This window comes from Procambarus clarkii, chromosome 73 (genome assembly GCF_040958095.1).
Source record: "Procambarus clarkii isolate CNS0578487 chromosome 73, FALCON_Pclarkii_2.0, whole genome shotgun sequence".
Lineage (NCBI taxonomy): Eukaryota > Metazoa > Arthropoda > Malacostraca > Decapoda > Cambaridae > Procambarus > Procambarus clarkii.
The window spans coordinates 29,396,755-29,421,162 of NC_091222.1; the positions used below are offsets into that span (position 1 = coordinate 29,396,755).

A 24,408-nucleotide genomic window follows, 5' to 3' on the forward strand; every position below is an offset into this window, starting at 1 on the left:
CCAGAAAAAAAAATTGTTTTCCTCTAAACCATTGTCCTTCGTTTGCCTCTGATCCCAGTACAACCAGCATTGGACACTCTGGTTCCCAGCTCTCTACTTCACCTATCCGACCTACAGCCACTAAAGTACAGCCGCAAAAAGTACACCTTACAGTCTGTTATCAGTGGCGTAAGCGCTCCCGCTACAAAATTTTGCCACTCAATTTCTGAACACCAGAGCTTGAGGGGGAACACATCCCTGCTCCGGACTCTTGATATTCCTGCACGAGAAGTTTGGTGATAAGATGCTCGGCGCTGAAGTATGTCTCGAGCGCGTACTGGCACCAGTAATTACTGGAACACACATACAGTTTACACACTAGTTTACATTACTGTTTTGCTTCCATGACTGAGCCAAAACTTATGTGAAGGAGTCTCCTGCAGTCACCTGTTTCGTTTATCAAATGCGTCTGATCCCAATGCATATGGTGATGATAATTCTACATAAGAGAAGACCTGTCGTCTATAATGAGATTAACTGCTGGAGATAATGCACCTCAACTGGGACGTTACCTCTGGCAAATGATCATCGGTCCCGCTAGGTTAAATGAGTTGAACAAGGTTTGAACACTTCGACTATGGTTGGATAAAAGCACTTCAAATTAGGAGCTTCTTAAATCGTGTGAAAGGACAGGCTGGAGGACTCACAAGTCCTGGAAGACCACAATACTACCCTCAGAGGCCTGGAAAAAAGGCGAAGATGGTTTGATAATCTTTGCGTAGTACTTATCAAATTCACTTGAAACCCTAAGTACAATATAGCACATCCGAGGGTGTTCGCGATCTCAGTTTTTATAAATTGTAGTTAAATTGTAGTACACACGTTACCCGGGATCTTCTGTTGCCAAATGTATGTTGATTATCCGCTATTATGGTAATATTTTCCGTAAATTTTACGAGGCTCTCCCTAATAATGGTTTACATAATGGTGCCTAGCGCTGATGTTGTGGTAATTGGTCGATAATTCAGTACGCATTTCCCGTCCCTTAAATACTGGCGAACCGTTCGGTAGTTACCAGCTGTTTCGTACTTTCCTGACTTTGTAATTTGTTATACAGATTCACTGAAGGAAATGCTATTTGTCGTTTAGGGTAAGAATTATGACTTAACCCAGGATTTGTTTATATTCAATAGTTGTAAACATTTATAAACTTGTGTATATTTGGTTAATGTTTAGTGTAGCCTCTTCCAGGACTGTTCGTAAGTGCTTGCGTAACTGCTTCGTGAATCTGGCTTCTGGAAAGACCTTTTGGGACCACGAGGCGCTTTTTCTACTATGGTGCGTCATGGGACCACGGTGCGTCATGGGACCACGGTGCGTCATGGGACCACGGTGCGTCATGGGACCACAGTGCGTCATGGGACCACGGTGCGTCATGGGACCACAGTGCGTCATGGGACCACGGTGCGTCATGGGACCACGGTGCGTCATGGGACCACGGTGCGTCATGGGACCACAGTGCGTCATGGGACCACAGTGCGTCATGGGACCACGGTGCGTCATGGGACCACGGTGCGTCATGGGACCACAGTGCGTCATGGGACCACGGTGCGTCATGGGACCACGGTGCGTCATGGGACCACGGTGCGTCATGGGACCACGGTGCGTCATGGGACCACGGTGCGTCATGGAACCACGGTGCGTCATGGGGACCGCTATGCATTAGTGGTCCCCATGGCGTACTAATGGTGTCATTAGTGGCGTACTAATGCATAGTGACCACTATGCATTAGTACGACCACGTACTGTCGTCATGTCGTACTACTTGCTCACATTTTGTGAGCAAGTAATACGACATGACGACAGTACGACACACACACACACACACACACACACACACACACACCCACACACACACACCCACACACACACACCCACACCCACACACACACACACACACACCCACACACACCCACACACACACACACACACACACACACACACACACACACACACACACACACACACACACCCACACACACACACACACACACCCACACACACACACACACCCACACACACACACACCCACACCCACACACACACACACACACACACACACACACCCACACACACACACACACACACACACACACACACACACACACACACACACATGTAAAGTAAGGAAGGTATACCAGCGAGCGTCACCTCACCATTGTTATCTACCAACCTTCGCTCTCTTCTTGCTTATTTGGTATTTAATAAATTCGTTAGAGCTGACTGATGCAGATAGTTCTCTCACTGTGATTGTGTTCAAAATGTTTTACGTGCCTTACACTCCCTCTAATTTTAAGTAATTTGCATAATACTTTCGAGTTTTCTGCCAATTAAAGTTTCTTACTTGCATTCATCTTTGGCCAAATTATAACCCCTAAATGTTGCTATTCACTGTTGAATAGTTTTTCATTACTTATTTACGGATGTTTTCACTCTTGGCGGAGTGTATTAACCTTGGAAATACAAACCGAAACTGTCTCTATTTTCCGCTTGTTACAACTTGTAATAAAGTTGTTACATCTTCGCTTAATGTGTTTATGACGTATTAGAACGTTGTTACAACTTGCTATATTGGTTGTTATAACTGGTTAGGTGTTAAAACTTGTTCGAACGTTGTACCAACGTCGTAGTTTCGGTGTGTGTTTGGCGGGAATTAGTCTTGAATCAGCCCAACAATTCCTCTTCATTGTTTACAGTCAAAACCTGATACATTTATGCTACCAATACAGTGATGCATCTCTTAAAACTTTACTTTTCTCTAATAGGGTATCATTCAATGCTTCTTCTGAACATACAAATTGACATTGCTAAAGTAAACGTTATTACTTTTTTTTTGTTCAGCGACTTCTAATTAATACATTAAGCCTCAAATCAGGAAGAACACTTAAAACTTTCAAACATTTTAAGGAAATCAACACTTCACTTATGAAGGCGTATTCCATCGTGCTGATTAATATAATCTTCTCATCACCTAATATATCGCTACAATATACATCAGGATAATTAGTCTCACAGCAATTACAATTTGATTATATACTGAATTTAATGCTATTAAAAATAATAGTTTTAATAATTAAGTGGTTAATACGCGCCTAGCTATATTATATTATAGTAGAAGGAAGTATTGTATAGCCTCGCCGTCCGCAGGGAAGGAATGTCAAGCCTCGCCGTCCGCAGGCAAGGAATGTCAAGCCTCGCCGCCCGCAGGGAAGGAATGTCAAGCCTCGCCGTCCGCAGGCAAGGAATCACAAGCCTCGCCGTCCGCAGGCAAGGAATCATACACCTCGCCGTCCGCAGGCAAGGAATCATACACCTCGCCGTCCGCAGGCAAGGAATCTCAAGCCTCGCCGTCCGCAGGCAAGGAATCTCAAGCCTCGCCGTCCGCAGGCAAGGAATCTCAAGCCTCGCCGTCCGCAGGCAACGAATCACAAGCCTCGCCGTCCGCAGGCAAGGAATCTCAAGCCTCGCCGTCCGCAGGCAAGGAATCACAAGCCTCGCCGTCCGCAGGCAAGGAATCACAAGCCTCGCCGTCCGCAGGCAAGGAATGTCAAGCCTCGCCGTCCGCAGGCAAGGAATGTCAAGCCTCGCCGTCCGCAGGCAAGGAATGTCAAGCCTCGCCGTCCGCAGGCAAGGAATCACAAGCCTCGCCGTCCGCAGGCAAGGAATCACAAGCCTCGCCGTCCGCAGGCAAGGAATGTCAAGCCTCGCCGTCCGCAGGCAAGGAATGTCAAGCCTCGCCGTCCGCAGGCAAGGAATGTCAAGCCTCGCCGTCCGCAGGCAAGGAATCACAAGCCTCGCCGTCCGCAGGCAAGGAATCACAAGCCTCGCCGTCCGCAGGCAAGGAATGTCAAGCCTCGCCGTCCGCAGGCAAGGAATGTCAAGCCTCGCCGTCCGCAGGCAAGGAATGTCAAGCCTCGCCGTCCGCAGGCAAGGAATGTCAAGCCTCGCCGTCCGCAGGCAAGGAATCACAAGCCTCGCCGTCCGCAGGCAAGGAATGTCAAGCCTCGCCGTCCGCAGGCAAGGAATGTCAAGCCTCGCCGTCCGCAGGCAAGGAATGTCAAGCCTCGCCGTCCGCAGGCAAGGAATGTCAAGCCTCGCCGTCCGCAGGCAAGGAATGTCAAGCCTCGCCGTCCGCAGGCAAGGAATGTCAAGCCTCGCCGTCCGCAGGCAAGGAATGTCAAGCCTCGCCGTCCGCAGGCAAGGAATGTCAAGCCTCGCCGTCCGCAGGCAAGGAATGTCAAGCCTCGCCGTCCGCAGGCAAGGAATCTCAAACCACAAACCAAGTATAGATCGAGAAGACGAAGTTTCTGTCTGTTATGGACCAAACTTTACCTACAACTGCATGCTATGTTGTCCACTTAGTGTATGGAAAACCCAGACACAACATCCCTCTCCCTGCACGATGGCTTTTATAGGACCCTCTTCAACACCTGTTCATATCATGAACAAGTCCACAAGGGCCGTGACGAGGATTCGAACCTGCGTCCGGGAGCATCCCAGACACTGCCTTAATCGACTGAGCTACGACAGGGCAAAAGAGTTGAAACCGAAGTTCTACTGAACTTACTGGATCCCGTAGCCTCTCCGAGGCACAAACCAGGGTTTTACACAACTCCCCCCTGTATCTAATGAAATGAGTATATATCATTCTTATTTATGTACGTTTTATTGAGACAAAACTATGAACACGAACGTTAATTCATTACTGTATTTTAATACATTGAGGTGAGGGTTAAGCGAGGCTGGGCTGGGCTGCCGGCTTAGTCTCTTATTATCAATGAAGTAAAACCTACACTATAAAAAACTAGCACATATAAGCCGGCTTACCCTAGTCTAAAAAAAATATTTTGTAATACAGATGCATTAGTGAGTAAATCCAGCGTCAGGTTTACCCGGATAAGCTCCTAGAAACATTACAGATTTATTGAACTGTCGCATAAGTCTAGAGGGATCAGGACTTTAATATAATTAAAAAAATATATATTCGTAATTATATTAATAAGCTCTCTGGCTTAAAAAAAAATAGTTTATTTGATTACTTTCTAACTAGATCTACTGTGCGATTAACAGTATAATTCAACTAACAGATTATTATAATAATAATAATAATAGCCTAAGGCTCAGGGTTAAAAAAATTCTTTTGAATAATGTTGCTATAAAATATTTTGTTAAAACATTTTCTGTCATCACGTTCTGATAACATCAATGAATCATCATTTACGGTTTTCATATTTTTTTTCCATACATCACTTGATATTAATGGAGTGAAGGTGAAGATGACCAAATACATCGTACAACAGCACCTTGATAAAGGGTACAGGTTTCATCCGAAAAATTATTTAATAATAAACGAACATGTATACCCAATACGTATATAAATAAAAAAAAAAAATAAATGTTTATTTAGGTAAGGTACATACATACAAGGGATTTTACAAAGAATGATTGATTTATAGATAGGGCTAGTACATACAATGCCTAAAGCGACTATTATGCAAAGCGTTTCGGGCAGGAAAAACTTAAATGACTAAAGCTTAATACTAATTGAGTATAAAGAATAAAATGTGTAGAGAACAAAAAAAATAAGGATAAATATATATATATATGTATTATATATATTATTAAATATGACCGAAAAAGTAAGATTAATAATTCTAACACTAATTTTCTCGTCTAATATATGTCTACAGGAAAGACTGCTACCAAAATATACTAATATGTATTATATGTATACATATATATGTATTTGGTCTTTCCTTCACCTTCATTCACACACTGCGGTATTGTACTAAGTTTCTCCATTAAAGGATTGTTATATGAATATATGTAATACTTCAAAGCCTTATTGGTCAAACAATAAAATATTGTTCGCAACGAAACATTGAAAGACTTGTCAAATTTCAACAATCATTCATGTATCTCACACAAAAAGCCGTCCCAGAGTTTAGATTGAAATAAACTTGAACAATGGTAAGGGATGGTATGAATTCTTTACACTGGAAATGCTTCGAGTCCTTTATTACTTGTTGTCTATCATGAACTATTTTTGAAATTCAAGATCCAGCGGAGCTCTCTGTGACAAATGTCTCCACAAGACAAGTTTTTGCTATCCTGATAATCTAGTTCCATGAACCCATACTCCGAATACAATCACGTTCAATCCTAGTAAATGTGCTGCAGCTATTTTTACACCCCTACACACGTTGAAATAATCTACAGCCGAATGATCTTTTGTCAAAATTAGAAAATCTAGGAAGCCTATGAAACATAAAAGTAGTAGAAAATGGATTAAACGGCCGGGAGTAGAGGCGAACTCGATTCATAATTTGAAAAGTAGATATGATAGGGAAATAGATTGGGGATCATTACATTAGACAATCGGCGTCTGAAAGGATCAAGTCCATGCGCTAAAACTCGATCCTGCAGACACTAATAGGTGAGTACACACATATATGATAACAGCGGAAGAATCTATGTTAATATCGTTACCTGATAAATTTAGATGTATCATCAAGCTGCACGGTTATCCTAGTGGCAGTAGATAACATCTGTTCACAATATGGCTGATGTGTTCTGTCTTGGTAAGTCAGTCAGGCTTCGAGATGTTTTTGTTCAGTGTGTACCTAATGATCACAGATGTACCTAATGTGCAGCCTTACAGGGTGCACATTATGTTATAAAACAAATTCGGACATTACCAACTCCGCTGGCTAGGATGCGACTCTTCTGGGCTGTCTCTTGACGAGGAACTCTTTTATTAATTTAAATGTATCCTAGTCTAAACATAGAATTTAAAGTGAAAATATGTGAAGCTGAGCTTATCGTATAAGATTAAAATTATTTTGAATGCACCTGTGTATGTTTCGTTTCCATTGGTTGTTAATACATGAAACAAAAAAATCTAAGCAAATTTCATATATAGTGTTCATGGATATGAGACAAAAAACAGTAACTATTTTCTATAAGCAATTACTTTGGATAATATTTCAGTATTCGTAAATATATACTGATTTCTGTTTTTGGTTTTATGAATCGAATAACAACATCTATGTTTCACTGCATCAGCCTCTACTCGAGACATGTGTAGGTCATTCACATCCACGTAAAAAGTGGTAGGCAAAAACATCTCTTGCCTTGGGACTTGCAAACCACTCCTGGCCAACTTATCCATTGGCCGAGCCACGAGCAGGCTGCCCCGCGCACTCACGCCCCAACATTAACATACTGCCCTCAGTAACGTTATAGAGAAAGTGTATAATCAACTAGAAAGAAAATAATTACGATAAAATGGAAAAAGGAGCCCGGGGTGAAAGAGGAAGTGGGCGGGGCGACCCGGCGTCGTGTGTACAGAGATTTGGCAGTTAACACTGTACCAAAAAGTAGCGTGTAATGATGGATTGAGCACACAGAGTGTTCTCTGTTTTTCAGCCGCCTGATGCTAATGTCCGTAGCTCTCTTGTTATACAGATTGTCTTATGTAACGCTGCTATCATACACCCTCTTTCACGGGATATTACCAAAGCGTTATGAAGTTCATCTATAACATCTAAAACAGGGCAGCGGAAATTTTTATTCAGTGCACGCATTCAAGAAAGTGTAACGAATTTGCTTGAGAGGTTCTTGTTGGTCGCCCGTAAACCTTATCATGTAACATTAGAGGAAGTCTTGCTTGGTCATACTGATCATTAATTGTACATGACAGCGATTAACAGGTGGTGATGCATAATTGTGAGCCCGCATTACAGAGCTGCAGACGTAGTACACGTTGAGGTAAATGTCTCCACGTTCGCCACTTTACTGAGACTGGCAAAAAGTTGCCTTAACCACAACTTCAGGGCAAGAGAGACACAATGACAGGAACTGATTCTCACTTAAAGTAACATTCTTGAGTCAGTCATCAGTCTGGCAGTTATCTCCTGTCACACCTGTTAATCACACGAAAAACTGGCAGACACTCCAGTTTCCGCCCACCACATCTATCAACCTTTACAAAGACATTTACAAGTTGTGTCCTTGAACTTAAACAAAACATCAATAGTATGATATTATTAAGGCCTTGACTTACTTTTAAAATTTAGCATCATAAATTTGTATTATAAAAATCAGAAAGATTCAAACAGCGTCACAACTTACAGAAATAAACTTCCATAATAATTTATTACAATGCTCAACAATTGAATTTCGTCGGATTAAAAACTCCGCTTACTAAGGTCATTCAAATATCTTCATTTCTGTGCCATTCTTCAATAGAGAAGAAGCCTCATACGCTAGACAAACATAGGCTTTCATAAGTAGAATTATAAATAAATAATTTAAATTTTGTTAAATTTGTAATAATCCACGTAGGTATACTTACCACGGACCGACTAAAGTGATCGTAACAATAACGACAATATCATAATTACTCAACCCATCCACATACTCAAATATGTTTTAGACAACAAGAGACAAGCTTATAAGCTGTTAAAACATTAGCCTCTACCAAAGGGCAGAATTACTCGCTGTGGCAAGAGTGGTTTTGAATGTTACGATAGCCTATCTTACTATAGATCGATCCCCACTCTTGACTAGTCCTATCCCCACCAGACTGGGTACTGGGCTGGGTACGGAGAAGACATCTCCGCCCGACTAGACACCCATCCCCGCTGGAGTAGACCCATCCCCGCTGGAGTAGACCCATCCCCGCTGGAGTAGACCCATCCCCGCTGGAATAGACCCACCCCCGCTAGAGTAGACCCATCCCCGCTGGATAGGGATGGAACACACACCCGGGGCTGATGTTAGATGTAAGTGGCATGAAATAGAATAAGCATAGGTTAGGTTAGGATACAATAGGATGGGTTAGATTAGATTAGATTAGTCATTTCTACAGTGAGGTTAAGATAGGTTACGTTACGTTATTTTGGGCTCGGGTAGGTTGGTCAGGGTCGTTTACCTTTCAGAGACACCTGGAGGCAGTTTTAAGAACTATAATGTCAAGCCTCGGACCCCGAGTGATGCTCAATTATCTACTGAACTTTGTAATCATTAAGAACATGAACAAATCCACAAGGGCCGTGACGAGGATTCGAACTTTCGTCCGAGATCATCCCAGACCCAGACCTTGTGGATTTGTTCATTTGATGCATCATGCAATTGTGATTTCTCTGTGTAATGAAGTATGGGCGAAGAGGGAGAACGGCCTATTGACATAGCTCGAGTGCAGGGGGGAGTTGTGTAAAACTCCTGGTTTGTGTCTCGGAGAGGCTGCAGGATCCAGTAAGTTCAGTAGAACATCGGTTTCAACTCTTTTACCATGTCGTAGCTCAGTCGATAAAGGCAGCGTCTGGGTTGATCTTGGACGTAGGTTCGAATCCTCGTCACGGCCCTCGTGGATTTGTTTATTTGATGCATCACGCTATTGTGATTTCTGTGTGTAATTAGGAACATGTTTCCTAAACTCAAGGAAGTTTGCTGGAGATGCCAGTTGCCATGCAGAATTATTATATATGGACTTAAAAGATATGGCATTGTAATACTTATGGATTAACAAATAAAAATGGGCTTTCTATATGGTTTGTAGGGAATATACCACAGAAAACAGTGTCTGTCTGTCTGTCTGTCTGTCTGTCTGTCTGTCTGTCTGTCTGTCTGTCTTTAAGGATAGGTATCTGAGCACAGTTGAAATTCCTTACCCCAGCATCTCTCCTTGTCTATATGACTTTGTCTGTCCCTCTGTTTGTCTGTATATATGTCTGCCTCACTCTCCACCTCTATCTGTCTGTCTCTTTTTAATCTCTTTTTCTCACTACTTCGTCTTAAATTGGATACGTAATGTGTGGCTATATGCTTTAAACTTTTAAAATAAGATGCTTTATATATGCCTAGTAAGTTAACATAGAACGATGCGGTATGAACTTATTGACAGCCGAGGGTTGACGGGGCGATCGTTGTAAGCCGTGGGTTTGAGGGTTGCTGGAGGGCTGTTGAATTGACAGGGTGGGCTAGTGGGTGGCATGGGCCAGTATGGGTTGCGTCGGCAGCTGTGTGGGCGTCAGTGTAATGGTGGATAGTTCCAGCTGGGATTGGCGATGGGAGAGGATGGCGGGGCTAGGCTGAGATGGCAGTGGTGGCGAGGGTGGCAGGCGGGGTAGGATGAGGGAGGTGGGAGTCCCTGGTACAGGTGAGTGATTGGCCCTGGGAAAGAGGCGAGGCTGGTGATGCTGGAATCAAATAAGCGCACCGCTAAGGGGCGGAAGCCCCCTGTTGCTATGACCCCCCCCCCACCCTCGCCCACAGCAAGCATGGTATAAATTGTTCAGCACAAAATGAACCTGTTGATACAACCGCGCGCATCTGTGATTGCTAAATCCAGACACCACAGAAAAGTTAGTACAAAATGCATGTGCAAAATGGAAAAAAAGTTTACTTTTGGGTGTTATTGGAGCCAAAATTTATTGCTGAACATCATGTTGAAGAACAAGTGCCGCTGTGTGCATGTGAGACGTTGCAAGTTGCAAAGGAAGTCCTTAAAAGGTTAAGTTTTCCGCTACAGCCGAACACAGACTGTGTTTATGTCGTCTGACCTTGGTGCTCTAAGGTCGTCACTACACCTACCTGGCCTCCAGGGTGACCTTGGTGCTCTAAGGTCGTCACTACACCTTCCTGGCCTCCAGGGTGACCTTGGTGATGTAAGGTCGTCACTACACCTACCTGGCCTCCAGGGTGACCTTGGTGCTCTAAGGTCGTCACTACACCTTCCTGGCCTCCAGGGTGACCTTGGTGATGTAAGGTCGTTGTTAACTATTAACAAGAGGCAGAGTTGGAATATATTTAGAATGTTATAAACTGTAGTTTAAAATGAAGTGTTTGAACATTTAATTTTACAATGGAGAATGTGACAAGGTGGTCAAAGACCTGACCTGACCCTTCAGGAGTGGTCCAGGGGCCCAACACCATCACACACAGGGAAGGGGCCATGGACCACCACACACAAGGAAGGGGCCATGGACCACCACACACAGGGAAGGGGCCATGGACCACCACACACAGGGAAGGGGCCATGGACCACCACACACAGGGAAGGGGCCATGGACCACCACACACAGGGAAGGGGCCATGGACCAGCGCACACACCAGGAAGGGGCCATGGACCACTACACAGGGAAGGGGCCATGGACCACCACACACAGGGAAGGGGCCACGGACCACCACACACAGGGAAGGTGCCATGGACCATCACACACAGGGAAGGGGCCATGGACCACCACACACCGGGAAGGGGCCATGGACCACCACACAGGGAAGGGACCATGGACCACCACACACAGGGAAGGGGCCATGGACCACTACACAGGGAAGGGGCCATGGACCACCACATACAGGGAAGGGGCCATGGACCACCACACACAGGGAAGGGGCCATGGACCACCACACACAGGGAAGGGGCCATGGACCACCACACACAGGGAAGGGGCCATGGACCACCACACAGGGAAGGGGCCATGGACCACCACACACAGGGAAGGGGCCATGGACCACCGCACACAGGGAAGGGGCCATGGACCACCACACACAGGGAAGGGGCCATGGACCACCACACAGGGAAGGGGCCATGGACCACCACACACAGGGAAGGAGCCATGGACCACCACACACCGGGAAGGGGCCATGGACCACCACACAGGGAAGGGACCATGGACCACCACACACAGGGAAGGGGCCATGGACCACTACACAGGGAAGGGGCCATGGACCACCACATACAGGGAAGGGGCCATGGACCACCACACACAGGGAAGGGGCCATGGACCACCACACACAGGGAAGGGGCCATGGACCACCACACACAGGGAAGGGGCCATGGACCACCACACACAGGGAAGGGGCCACGGACCACCACACAGGGAAGGGGCCATGGACCACCACACACCAGGGGGCCCAACACCCTTGACCGCACTTTTGTCTGCTCCTTGACTCATGTGTTTGTTTAGGAACCTGAAGAAGTTCTCAACGCTCAGACAAGACTTGATTGTCTTTTCTCTCAAGACACAGTTAGTCGTCTTTATTATATTTATTAGTAGAGTGAGAGAGGTAGTTGATAGTCAGTTATGTTAGGGAGGAGAGGCTCCAGGCTACATAAAGGGGAACTCCAAACAATTACAAGAACGATATCAAATATCTTTTTTGTTTTGGTAGGCAGGTGCACCTGTCAGCGTGCCCCAGTACCGCAGGTGCACCTGTCAGCGTGCCCCAGTACCGCAGGTGCACCTGTCAGCGTGCCCCAGTACCGCAGGTGCACCTGTCAGCGTGCCCCAGTACCGCAGGTGCACCTGTCAGCGTGCCCCAGTACCGCAGGTGCCCCGGTCAGCGTGCCCCAGTACCGCAGGTGCACCTGTCAGCGTGCCCCAGTACCGCAGGTGCACCTGTCAGCGTGCCCCAGTACCACAGGTGCACCTGTCAGCGTGCCCCAGTACCGCAGGTGCACCTGTCAGCGTGCCCCAGTACCACAGGTGCACCTGTCAGCGTGCCCCAGTACCGCAGGTGCACCTGTCAGCGTGCCCCAGTACCGCAGGTGCACCTGTCAGCGTGCCCCAGTACCGCAAGTGCACCTGTCAGCGTGCCCCAGTACCACAGGTGCACCTGTCAGCGTGCCCCAGTACCGCAGGTGCACCTGTCAGCGTGCCCCAGTACCGCAGGTGCACCTGTCAGCGTGCCCCAGTACCACAGGCGCCCCTGTCAGCGTGCCCCAGTACCGCAGGTGCACCTGTCAGCGTGCCCCAGTACCACAGGTGCACCTGTCAGCGTGCCCCAGTACCGCAGGTGCACCTGTCAGCGTGCCCCAGTACCGCAGGTGCACCTGTCAGCGTGCCCCAGTACCGCAGGTGCACCTGTCAGCGTGCCCCAGTACCGCAGGTGCACCTGTCAGCGTGCCCCAGTACCACAGGTGCACCTGTCAGCGTGCCCCAGTACCGCAGGTGCACCTGTCAGCGTGCCCCAGTACCACAGGTGCCCCGGTCAGCGTGCCCCAGTACCGCAGGTGCACCTGTCAGCGTGCCCCAGTACCACAGGTGCACCTGTCAGCGTGCCCCAGTACCGCAGGTGCACCTGTCAGCGTGCCCCAGTACCACAGGTGCCCCGGTCAGCGTGCCCCAGTACCGCAGGTGCACCTGTCAGCGTGCCCCAGTACCACAGGTGCCCCGGTCAGCGTGCCCCAGTACCGCAGGTGCACCTGTCAGCGTGCCCCAGTACCGCAGGTGCCCCGGTCAGGCGTGCCCCAGTACCGCAGGTGCCCCGGTCAGCGTGCCCCAGTACCGCAGGTGCCCCGGTCAGCGTGCCCCGGTACCGTCCGGGAGGGCCACCTGGCAGCTGCCTCTGGCCGCCACTCTGAGAACACTCGCTTTATCGACCTGTCCCACCTTGCCTTCCCACCTTACCAACAACGCAACCACAACAACCACACACCTGCTACTTCCCTCACTACTTCCTCTCACTACTTCCCCTCACTACTTCCCTCACTACTTCCCTCACTACTTCCCCTCACTACTTCCCTCACTACTTCCCCTCACTACTTGCTCTGCCACTTCTCTACTTGGATGTGAAGGACATTTATCACACAAATACCTGTTGTGTGTGTCCACTTTTCTGTGTAGTGTGTAGTGGAACACTCTCCTTGCCCTACAGTATGTGGTGGAACACTTTCCTCGCCCTGTAGTATATAGTGGAACACTCTCCTTGCCCTACAGTATATAGTGGAACACTCTCCTTGCCCTACAGTATATGGTGGAACACTTTCCTTGCCCTACAGTATATGGTGAAACACTCTCCTTGCCCTACAGTATATGGTGGAACACTCTCCTTGCCCTACAGTATATGGTGGAACACTTTCCTTGCCCTACAGTATATGGTGAAACACTCTCCTTGCCCTACAGTATATGGTGGAACACTCTCCTTGCCCTACAGTATATGGTGGAACACTCTCCTTGCCCTACAGTATATGGTGGAACACTTTCCTTGCCCTACAGTATATGGTGGAACACTCTCCTTGCCCTACACTATATAGTGGAACACTCTCCTTGCCCTACACTATATAGTGGAACACTCTCCTTGCCCTACACTATATAGTGGAACACTCTCCTTGCCCTACAGTATATGGTGGAACACTCTCCTTGCCCTACAGTATATGGTGGAACACTCTCCTTGCCCTACACTATATGGTGGAACACTCAGTGTAGGGTTGTAACTGTACCCAGCAAAATATATGTCAACTCGCCATAGAGTGCCACTTTGCCATTAACGAGCAGAGACTGGGTTGCCATCACTATGGTAGGTTTACACGAAACTGTTCAGTTAATTAAGCTAAATAAATTAGTTTGATTTTAAATTGCAAGTGCAGCTTTTCATGGAGTGAATTGTGGCAGTTACAGTCAGCTGCTGCTGCTGGAGTCACACCACCTCGCTCATGGGAGACGGTTTGGGTCGCCCTCAGAAACTCATTCTCCGTCCCTGAATGAGGTAACTAGTTGTGTAACCTAGAGTGTCTTAGTTCATGTTAGCCAGTTAGCAGTGGAGGTGGGAGGGGGCTGTGGTGTGGTGTGGTGTGGTGTGGTGTGGTGTGGTGGTGTGGTGTGGTGTGGTGTGGTGGTAGGGGTGTGGTGTGGTGGTGGGGGTGTGGGTGGGGGCGGGAGCAGGAGGTGTGGTGTGGTGGTGGGGGTGTGGGTGGGGGTGGGGGCGGGAACAGGTGTGGTGTGGGTGGTGGTGGGGGTGGGGGTGTGGAGTGGTGTGGGGTGTAGTGTAGGTGGTGGTGTGGGGTGGAGGCGGGGTGTGGGCGGGTGGTGGTGTGGGTGGGGGCGGGGTGTGGGCGGGGGCGGGGGCAGGAGGAAGGTACCATGGGAGCGCTGCCACACACGTGTTGCAGCGCACATGATCTTTTGCTGCGGGCGGCGCTGGTAATGGCGGGCTGGTGCTGGGGGCGGAGCTTACACACTCCCCTTGCAAACATTGGTCGGCCCTGCAACACCGCCCGCTGCACCACCCTCTCCCTGCCTCATACCATCACTACCCTCGTCCTCCACCCTCACTCTCCTCTTCACCCTCACCACAATGTGAGCATCTTCCCCGGCGTGTGGGGCTCGGCCCCGGGCCAGGGAGGGAGTGGGGCTGCATTTGGCGGGAGGTGTCTGGCACAGGGGTCCTCATCCGGCCCACCCGAACACCACAAAAAATGGCGCACACTGCCTCCTCCTCATTAATCTCGCCGAGTACCCATGCGGACACTCACACCCTTAATAAAACCTTTCCTGCTTTATTTATACACATATACCTTCAGTCGGCGAGACCTCGCTTCTTTATATTATTACAATTTGCGGCATAAACCACGTAAAAAAGTATTCAAGCCGAGCGCTTGCAAGGTTTGGGCCGGTGTTCAACAACCTATCACAGGGTGAGAGGGGCGAGGCGGACCGCTCTTGCCGACACTGTTGCAAACTGCAACTGCCACCTTCTCTTGCAATACTCAACTTGTCTTCTACTCACAACAGTAAAACATTTACCTGCCAGGGAGAACATTATAAACCACGATTACTTAGTAACTGTATCAACATTTAGGTAAAACACTAACCAGTTAACCCCACTAGTGCTGGTGACATTAGTGAGGTCAACTTTAGCAAAGGTACGGGCTGGTTAAGGTCTAGTGCTCGAGGTCTGGAGTTTTGAGGAAAATCCATTGGTGTACCGGACTGAAAATAACTGTTTTATTCAAGCAATAATAATTACAGTCTAAGGCAGGACAAAACACGCCTTATATTACCCTGAGACGTTCTTGAACTGCTAGAATTGTTGCTATAAGAAAGGAACTAAGACTAGCAACTATTTATGAGAAAATTCTTTGTTTTAAAACCTTGTTTTGTGCAAAAGTTTAAAAAAATAATGGATTCCAAGGCATTATTCAAATTAAATTGAGATTAAGTAACTCAAAGTAACAAAAAAACTTCCATATGGGTGTTGGTCAGTTGTAGTATCAAGAAGTCTTCGACCGTGCAGGTCTCTATGCACTACACACCAATCTCTTCAAAGTAAACATGATTCAGAATCTATGCAATTCATAACGCAAGAATTTATTGCCAGTCATCTGCCAAATCTCAAATCAACTGAATTCTATGCTTATACTGTGTAGTGGAACATCCTACCAGCCCTGTAATGTGTAGTGGAACACCCTCCTTGCCTTGTACCATGCAGTGGAACAGTTCTTGTCTTGTAATGTGTGGTGTAACTTCTAGAAATCAAGCACGGGGTAAAACAGGTTGTGCACGTTCACTATATAGGGAAAGTTAACTAATCATGTCGAGAAATCAAACACTGAATGACTGGGAAAGCGCAGCATAAACTGAACTTTCGGGAATTGATCAAGCCAATACCTTGCACCAAGACATTTAACGACTAGTGCACTTTTAATCACAAAATATCTTTGCACCACCATTTACTGTGAGGCTTACTGTGAAACCTACCGTGAGGTTCACTGTGAGGCTTACATTAAATGGTGATGGAATGATATTTTGACTAAAGGTAAACTACGGTCTTCAGAAAACCTATAACATTCAATGTCTGAAGTAATTTGTAATATTAAACGAAATGTCATCGTTGTTAATGATAACGATTAACGATAACGATACCATCCGGTGCTAGAGCGGGAAACCACGACTTCAAAGCTCTATTGAAGACCGAGACTTTGCAAGAATGAAAATCCCGACTGTGACTTTAGGTTAAATAATGCCGTTATTATAAACCTAATGCCGTTATTATTTTATTAAAATAAAAGGGAATAATTCTCATACAGTAGAACTAAGATGAGATGCCCAAAGACTTGAAAGCTACAATATACAAATTTCAGACAACCAGCCTAATAATAGGTATTTGTATGGTCAACACAGTAATAGAATCTGGCAATGTGATGTAGTCGTTGCCTGAATTAGAATTAATTACAAACACATCTGGCTAATGACAGAATATTTCAACCCATCCTCCTGGGTTAAGACCAATACCTGACAACAATATGCTTCATTTATGCCTGGTAGCCTATTGGGTCTTTATATTGTCTGGTAGCCTATTGGGTCTTTGTATTGTCTGGTAGCCTATTGGGTCTTTGTATTGTCTGGTAGCCTATTGGGTCTTTGTATTGTCTGGTAGCCTATTGGGTCTTTGTATTGTCTGGTAGCCTATTGGGTCTTTGTATTGTCTGGTAGCCTATTGGGTCTTTGTATTGTCTGGTAGCCTATTGGGTCTTTGTATTGTCTGGTAGCCTATTGGGTCTATGTATTGCCTGGTAGCCTATTGGGTCTTTATATTGTCTGGTAGCCTATTGGGTCTTTATATTGCCTGGTAGCCTATTGGGTCTTTGTATTGTCTGGTAGCCTATTGGGTCTTTGTATTGTCTGGTAGCCTATTGGGTCTTTGTATTGTCTGGTAGCCTATTGGGTCTTTGTATTGTCTGGTAGCCTATTGGGTCTTTGTATTGTCTGGTAGCCTATTGAGTCTTTATATTGTCTGGTAGCCTATTGGGTCTTTGTATTGTCTGGTAGCCTATTGGGTCTTTATATTGTCTGGTAGCCTATTGGGTCTTTGTATCTCCTGCCGTCGGATGTCGTAATTAGGAAACGTAAATTTGAAATAATCATCAATGAGATTCAGGGTAATTAATGAGATTGCATTAGTTTTAATTATGCTAAGTGATTATACCTATTGATACAATCCTTGTGATTATATCACTCACAATGACAACACCAGCTGCTCAACAACCCCACAACACCAGCCGCTCAACAACACCACAACACCAGCTGCTCAACAACACCACAACACCAGCTGCTCAACAACCCCACAACACCAGCTGCTCAACAACCCATCACTAAAGACACACTATGAACGCGTTCGCTTTCCGCTGTAATCTCTCCTGCAGCGGCACGGAGCAGCCGGCAGCGGCACGGAGCAGCCGGAAGCAGCACGGAGCAGCCAGGAGCATGACCACGGAACAATGCTGCCGGATATGAATGGTTATCAGGCAATAACACCGCCGAGAAGTAGGCCTGTTGGAGGCCGAATTTCCGGGCCTCCCTCTCACTCTCTAGAGGGTCCTCCTTCAGCGCTCTCTACTGTCCTCTTAGGCCTCTTTAGGCCTCGGGCCTCTTCCACGCCCTCTCGTGTGCCTGTCTTCTGATAGTGATACATATATATATTGACCACTATTTAGGTCAACACAATTAAACAGCTACAGCAACATACTCGGACATATTAACAACACAGGAAGTGTCATTCCTAACATATCTGTGCAATACAATTATTGACGAATATAATTAGTTCCGAATGAGTGAGATTATACATAGTTCATATCATCAGCCACGTTATTGTGACTCATCGTCTGCAAAACTGTAAAAATTAACTTTGGAGAGTTAATTTTTCAACTTCTTTCTCAAGTGAAGAAAAATTGTAAGGGAAATAGGAAAGATTCGCGCTAGAATCATTGATCTCACACTTTCGATCACATTCAGAGGAACATTTTAATCCTTCTAATACGAGTCAGAAGTCGTCTACCACCAGTACCCACCTGTGTATAAAGAGAGGAATATAAAGGATGAGAAGAAAACCCTCTCTAATTCACACATGTTGACTACGGGTCTTGACACATGAGGAACATGACACAAACATGATGGAAGCTTGGCACTGCGAGTCCCACCAGTGAAGACTCTACAGTGCACTACATGGTTCATATGAATAAAGTCACATACTCTGTATAAAACCTCATACCCACTATGCAGCCACATATGCACTATGCAGCCACATACCCATAATAAGACCTCGACCAGTATTGAGCCACATACCCAGCATAGGTATGTGACTAAAGGGGACACATACCAGCATAGGTATGTGATTAAAGGAGCCACATACCAGCATAGGTATGTGACTAAAGAAGCCACATACCCAACATAGGTATGTGACTAAAGGAGCCACATACCCAACATAGGTATGTGACTAAAGGAGCCACATACCCAGCATAGGTATGTGACTAAAGGAGCCACATACCAGCATAGGTATGTGATTAAAGGAGCCACATACCCAACATAGGTATGTGACTAAAGGAGCCACATACCCAACATAGGTATATGACTAAAGGAGCCACCATGGTATTCAAGAGCCGTGATAACTCGAGCAGTAATGTGGGCGTCCCACACATCGCCTTGTTTTGCGTCCCAAACAGCGTGAGAAAGGAAACGGGTTTTTGCTGCCCGTGAGGTTAAAGCTTCGCTATTACCTCCCTCGTAATAATTTCCTATTTTTATATCGTGAGCATTGTGTTGGGGAACGAAATGCTAAAATGGCTAGCTAGTGTGGCTTTCTCCTGTTAACGTTAGGGAGAGGAGCATGTTGTGAGCGTGACGAGGTACAGGCGTGATGGTCACTCTATGGTAACTGGTACCGTCAACGAGAAGAGCATCTTGTGAGCGTGGTAGTGAGCATAGGAGAGCAGCGAGAGGCGTCACGCTCCTACCCTTGTGAAAATACAAGTAGCAAATCTTGGAGTATTTACGGCGTCACATGTTTCTTACAACGAACACGCCCTCGCATGTACACGCACATGTGTGTGGGCGTGTGTGTGTGGGTATGTGTGTGGGTATGTGTGTGGGCGTGTGTGTGTGGGCGTGTGTGTGTGGGCGTGTGTGTGTGTGTGTGTGTGTGTGTGTGTGTGTGTGTGTGTGTGTGTGTGTGTGTGTGTGTGTGTGTGTGTGTGTGTGTGTGTGTGTGTGTGTGGGCGTGTGTTTATGTGTGGGTGTAATTACCTAAGTATAGATACAGAATGAGAGCTACACTCATGGTGTCCCGTCTTCCCAGTACTCTTCATTACTGACGGTTTTGGCCTCCACCACCACCTCACTTAACTTGTTCCATCCGTCTATCACTACAAAAGTGAATTTGTTTATATATCTTTGGAAGCTTTGTCTATGAACTCTTAATTCTTAAGCAACCCGTCCTCGACTTAAGTCCATTACATCCAGCGGTCGACCCCACAGACGCATTCATAAACTTTTACATGCTACCTTGAGGCTACCTTGAGGTGCTTCCGGGGCTTAGTGTCCCCGCGGCCCGGTCGTCGACCAGGCCTCCTGGTTGCTGGACTGATCAACCAGGCTGTTAGACGCGGCTGCTCGCAGCCTGACGTATGAGTCACAGCCTGGTTGATCAGGTATCCTTTGGAGGTGCTTATCCAGTTCTCTCTTGAACACTGTGAGGGGTTTGCCAGTTATGCCCCTTATGTATAGTGGAAGCGTGTTGAACAGTCTCGGGCCTCTGATGTTGATAGAGTTCTCTCTCAGAGTACCTGTTGCACCTCTGCTTTTCAACGGGGGTATTCTGCACATCCTGCCATGTCTTCTGGTCTCATGTGGTGTTATTTCTGCTGTTCAGACAAAACAGGAATTTTCTCAAATATAAATTAATATTATAATATATTAGTATATTAGTATATTGTGCATATATAGGCAAAGGTTAGGTTATGTGTTTAGGTTCTGTTGGCGATTATTTGTATTTGTAGTACGTGGGAAATTAGGCTATGGCATTTATTCACATTAAATTCCATTTGTTCGATATAATTATTTTGTCCAGGTCATGTCAATGGTCCAAGTTACGTATCTTCCCTATTATCTCACCAAACATGTCCATATAATTCTGTATTTCGTCTGGTAGGTTATGTAGACAATGAACATTACCAGTACTAAAACTGAACCCTGTGGTACTCCACTTACGACATTTCTCCAGTCTGATACATCGTCTCTGATTACTGCCCTCACTTCTCTGTAGGTTAGAAAATTGTTCATCCATGTTAGAAGCCTCCCTGCCACTTCTCCAGTATGTTCCAGTTTCCAGAACAACCTCTTAAGTGGACTCTGTCGAAAGCCTTTTTCAGGTCCAGATAAAAGCAGTCAACCCAACCATCTCTCCCTCTTGTATAATCTCTGTGGCTCTACCATAGAAACTAAATGGATTGTTACACAGGATCTTTCCAGACTGAAAACCATACTGTTATTATATAATTTTTCTTCTGTTGTTCTACCCATTTGGTTTAAATATTTTTTTGTTTAATATTTTGACTACTAGACTTGTCAATGATACAGGTCTATAATTAAGAAGGTCTTCCCTGCTGCCACTTTTGTACATTGGAATTATGTTAGACCTTTCCCATATATTTGTCAGGACTCAGAGATGACTGAAAAATCAATTTAAGTGGAATACTGAGCTCAGGTGCACATTCTCTCAGAACCCATGCTAAAACTCCATCTTGGCCAACTGCTTTGTTCTTACTTGAGCATTTTTTCAACTTCGTCTCTAGACACCTCTGTGTGCTCTATGTTATCCTCTGTAAGTATTATTGTGTCTGGTTCTCTGAAAATTTAATTTTGCACAAACACTTTGGAGCTGGTCGTTTAATGTTTCACACATTTCCTTTTCATTTTCCGAATATCTGTTTTTCATTTTCAACCTCTGAATTGTATCCTTTACCTGCAATTAGTTTTTAATGAGTTTGTAGAATAGGCCCTTCCCCCTTTTCGCGCGCGCGCGTGTGCGTGTGCGTGTGTGTGTGTGTGTGTGTGTGTGTGTGTGTGTGTGTGTGTGTGTGTGTGTGTGTGTGTGCACTGACCTAGTTGTGGTTGAGGGGGTTGAGCTTTGGCTCTTTGGTCCCGCCTCTCAACTGCCAGTCAACTGGTGTACAGGTTCCTGAGCCTACTGGGCTCTATCATATCTACACTTGAAACTGTGTATGGAGTCAGCCTCCACCACATCACTGCCTAATGCATTCACCTGTTAACTACTCTGACACTGAAAAAGTTCTCTCTGACGTCCCAGAGGCTTAGATAGAATTTTTTAGTTCTTGGTACCATTTGGGTACTAAGTTTCCACCTGTGTCCCCTTGTTCGTGCACCATCAATGCTAAATAGTCCTTATCTACCCTCTCAATTCCGCCTAGTATTGTATAGCGCTGCGCCAATATAACTATGACATGGAAGGAAATAAGGACAATGAGCTAGGATCTGAGGAAGTACGGGACGGTGCCCAACCGTATCAACCGGAGTAAAGTTGTTGCAGAAAACATGAGATGCCGTTGACGGAGAAGTGCCTCGACCTAAGGACAACATTTATGAAAGGATAATATTCTTACATGCGTGAGGAGCGGAGACCTTGAAGAGCTGGTGCTTCCTGTGGCTGGTGACCCTCGAAGTTGACCTGGACCCCGCCAGTGCTGCTAGTAATTAGCAGTGAAGGATTCACCGTTCAAACTTCGCCTGTTATAACTTTACAACTATGATCACTGTTGATTATCAGCCGGATGTTTCACTGTAACATTGATTATATAATTATACCTCACAGCAGGTTATAGTACAAGACTATAGTGTGCCGATTATATGGACCACAACACTTGCCACTTTGATAAGGTGCCTCTGTCACTTTACAAGCTGTCACTCACTAGGTGCACCGACACTCAGGTGGAGTACTAGGTGCACTGTCACTCAAGTGAACCACTAGGTACCACCACTGAATCGCCAACGTATTATCACTGGCCGCTTATCGATATTTATCGATCACAAACTAAGTCCCTCTCTAAGAAGCACGATTAACGGTGCTTCATTTTCTCTTCCCGATAAGAGTTCGCGCCACTGATCGCCGAGAACTATTTTTGGAGGCAGTTAAACTTTATTCCTGGTGATCATAGAGTCTAGCGACACAAGGTGTAACGAGCATAGGAACGGCTGTGATGGAATACCCTGAGCCAAGCGGCCTGTTCTCTCCTCAACTCACAGCGAAGGGAAGACAAGGTCGTGCTTGGGTGGAGGAGGAGGGCGCGAGGCACGGGGAAGTGATGAGGTTGTGAGGAAGACTGTGGAGAGGGCAGTGCTACCCCCCTGGCACCACTACATTGCCAGGCACCCTCACCATGCCCACCCGACCTCCCTACCCAGTCCTGTACCCACACAGCTTCACGCCCACCTGTCTCACACTCTCACTGGTTCACGCCCACCCTGCCCCCACGCCCACCTGCCTTACACCCACACACTGCTTCACGCCCTCAATGCCCCAAAATAATTTGATTTCACTTTTAAAGTAATGTTGATTAAATTTAAATTTTGCCCCGAGGGGCGAGTTTATTGGGCAGCGCCACTCATCTTGTGAGTGAACATACCGCCATAGTGACAGTATTGGGCAGCGCCACTCATCTTGTGAGTGAACATACCGCCATAGCAGAATGTACAACACTCCCCAATAGGAAGAAAACCCATGTTGATATTCCCGCATACAGATGTTCATAAAGTGCGTCAGACTGTTGCTACACTCCCTCGTGGTACTGTTGCTACACTCCCTCATGGTACTGTTGCTACACTCCCTCATGGTACTGTTGCTACACTCCCTCATGGTACTGTTGCTACACTCCCTCATGGTACTGTTGCTACACTCCCTCATGGTACTGTTGCTACACTCCCTCATGGTACTGTTGCTACACTCCCTCATGGTACTGTTGCTACACTCCCTCATGGTACTGTTGCTACACTCCCTCATGGTACTGTTGCTACACTCCCTCATGGTACTGTTGCTACACTCCCTCATGGTACTGTTGCTACACTCCCTCATGGTACTGTTGCTACACTCCCTCATGGTACTGTTGCTACACTCCCTCATGGTACTGTTGCTACACTCCCTCATGGTACTGTTGCTACACTCCCTCATGGTACTGTTGCTACACTCCCTCATGGTACTGTTGCTACACTCCCTCATGGTACTGTTGCTACACTCCCTCATGGTATTGTTGCTACGGCTCTCAAGGCTCTCAGCTACCACCTGGAGGAGCGTGGAGGCCCTCCACCCAGCTACCGCCTGGAGGAGCGTGGAGGCCCTCCACCCAGCTACCGCCTGGAGGAGCGTGGAGGCCCTCCACCCAGCTACCGCCTGGAGGAGCGTGGAGGCCCTCCACCCAGCTACCACCTGGAGGAGCGTGGAGGCCCTCCACCCAGCTACCACCTGGAGGAGCATGGAGGCCCTCCACCCAGCTACCACCTGGAGGAGCGTGGAGGCCCTCCACCCAGCTACCGCCTGGAGGAGCGTGGAGGCCCTCCACCCAGCTACCACCTGGAGGAGCGTGGAGGCCCTCCACCCAGCTACCACCAGGAGACACTAACACCCGCTCTCATTTACCAGTTAAGGGCATTTCTAAGATGGATGGCAACTATAGTCAGTGATGGATGTCCTCTGGTGGGCGTGTACCTCCGCCCACTGCGCTACCCAAGCCAGCTTCATCCATGGACGTTAAAAGCGGCCGTGCATAGGAACCCGGAACAGGTCCTGCTGGGACTCTAG

The 24,408-nt window shown here is 46.8% G+C and overlaps 1 protein-coding gene across 1 annotated transcript; it reads left to right on the forward strand.

The window, feature by feature from the left end:
- The first annotated feature begins 1,792 nt into the window (after positions 1–1,792).
- On the forward strand, positions 1,793–24,408 carry LOC138356698 (ribosome-binding protein 1-like). Its single transcript, XM_069312896.1, has 3 exons — positions 1,793–1,844; positions 3,136–4,322; positions 23,878–24,408. Exons 1-3 carry the CDS (start codon positions 1,793–1,795, stop codon positions 24,406–24,408), a joined length of 1,770 nt encoding a protein of 589 aa, XP_069168997.1.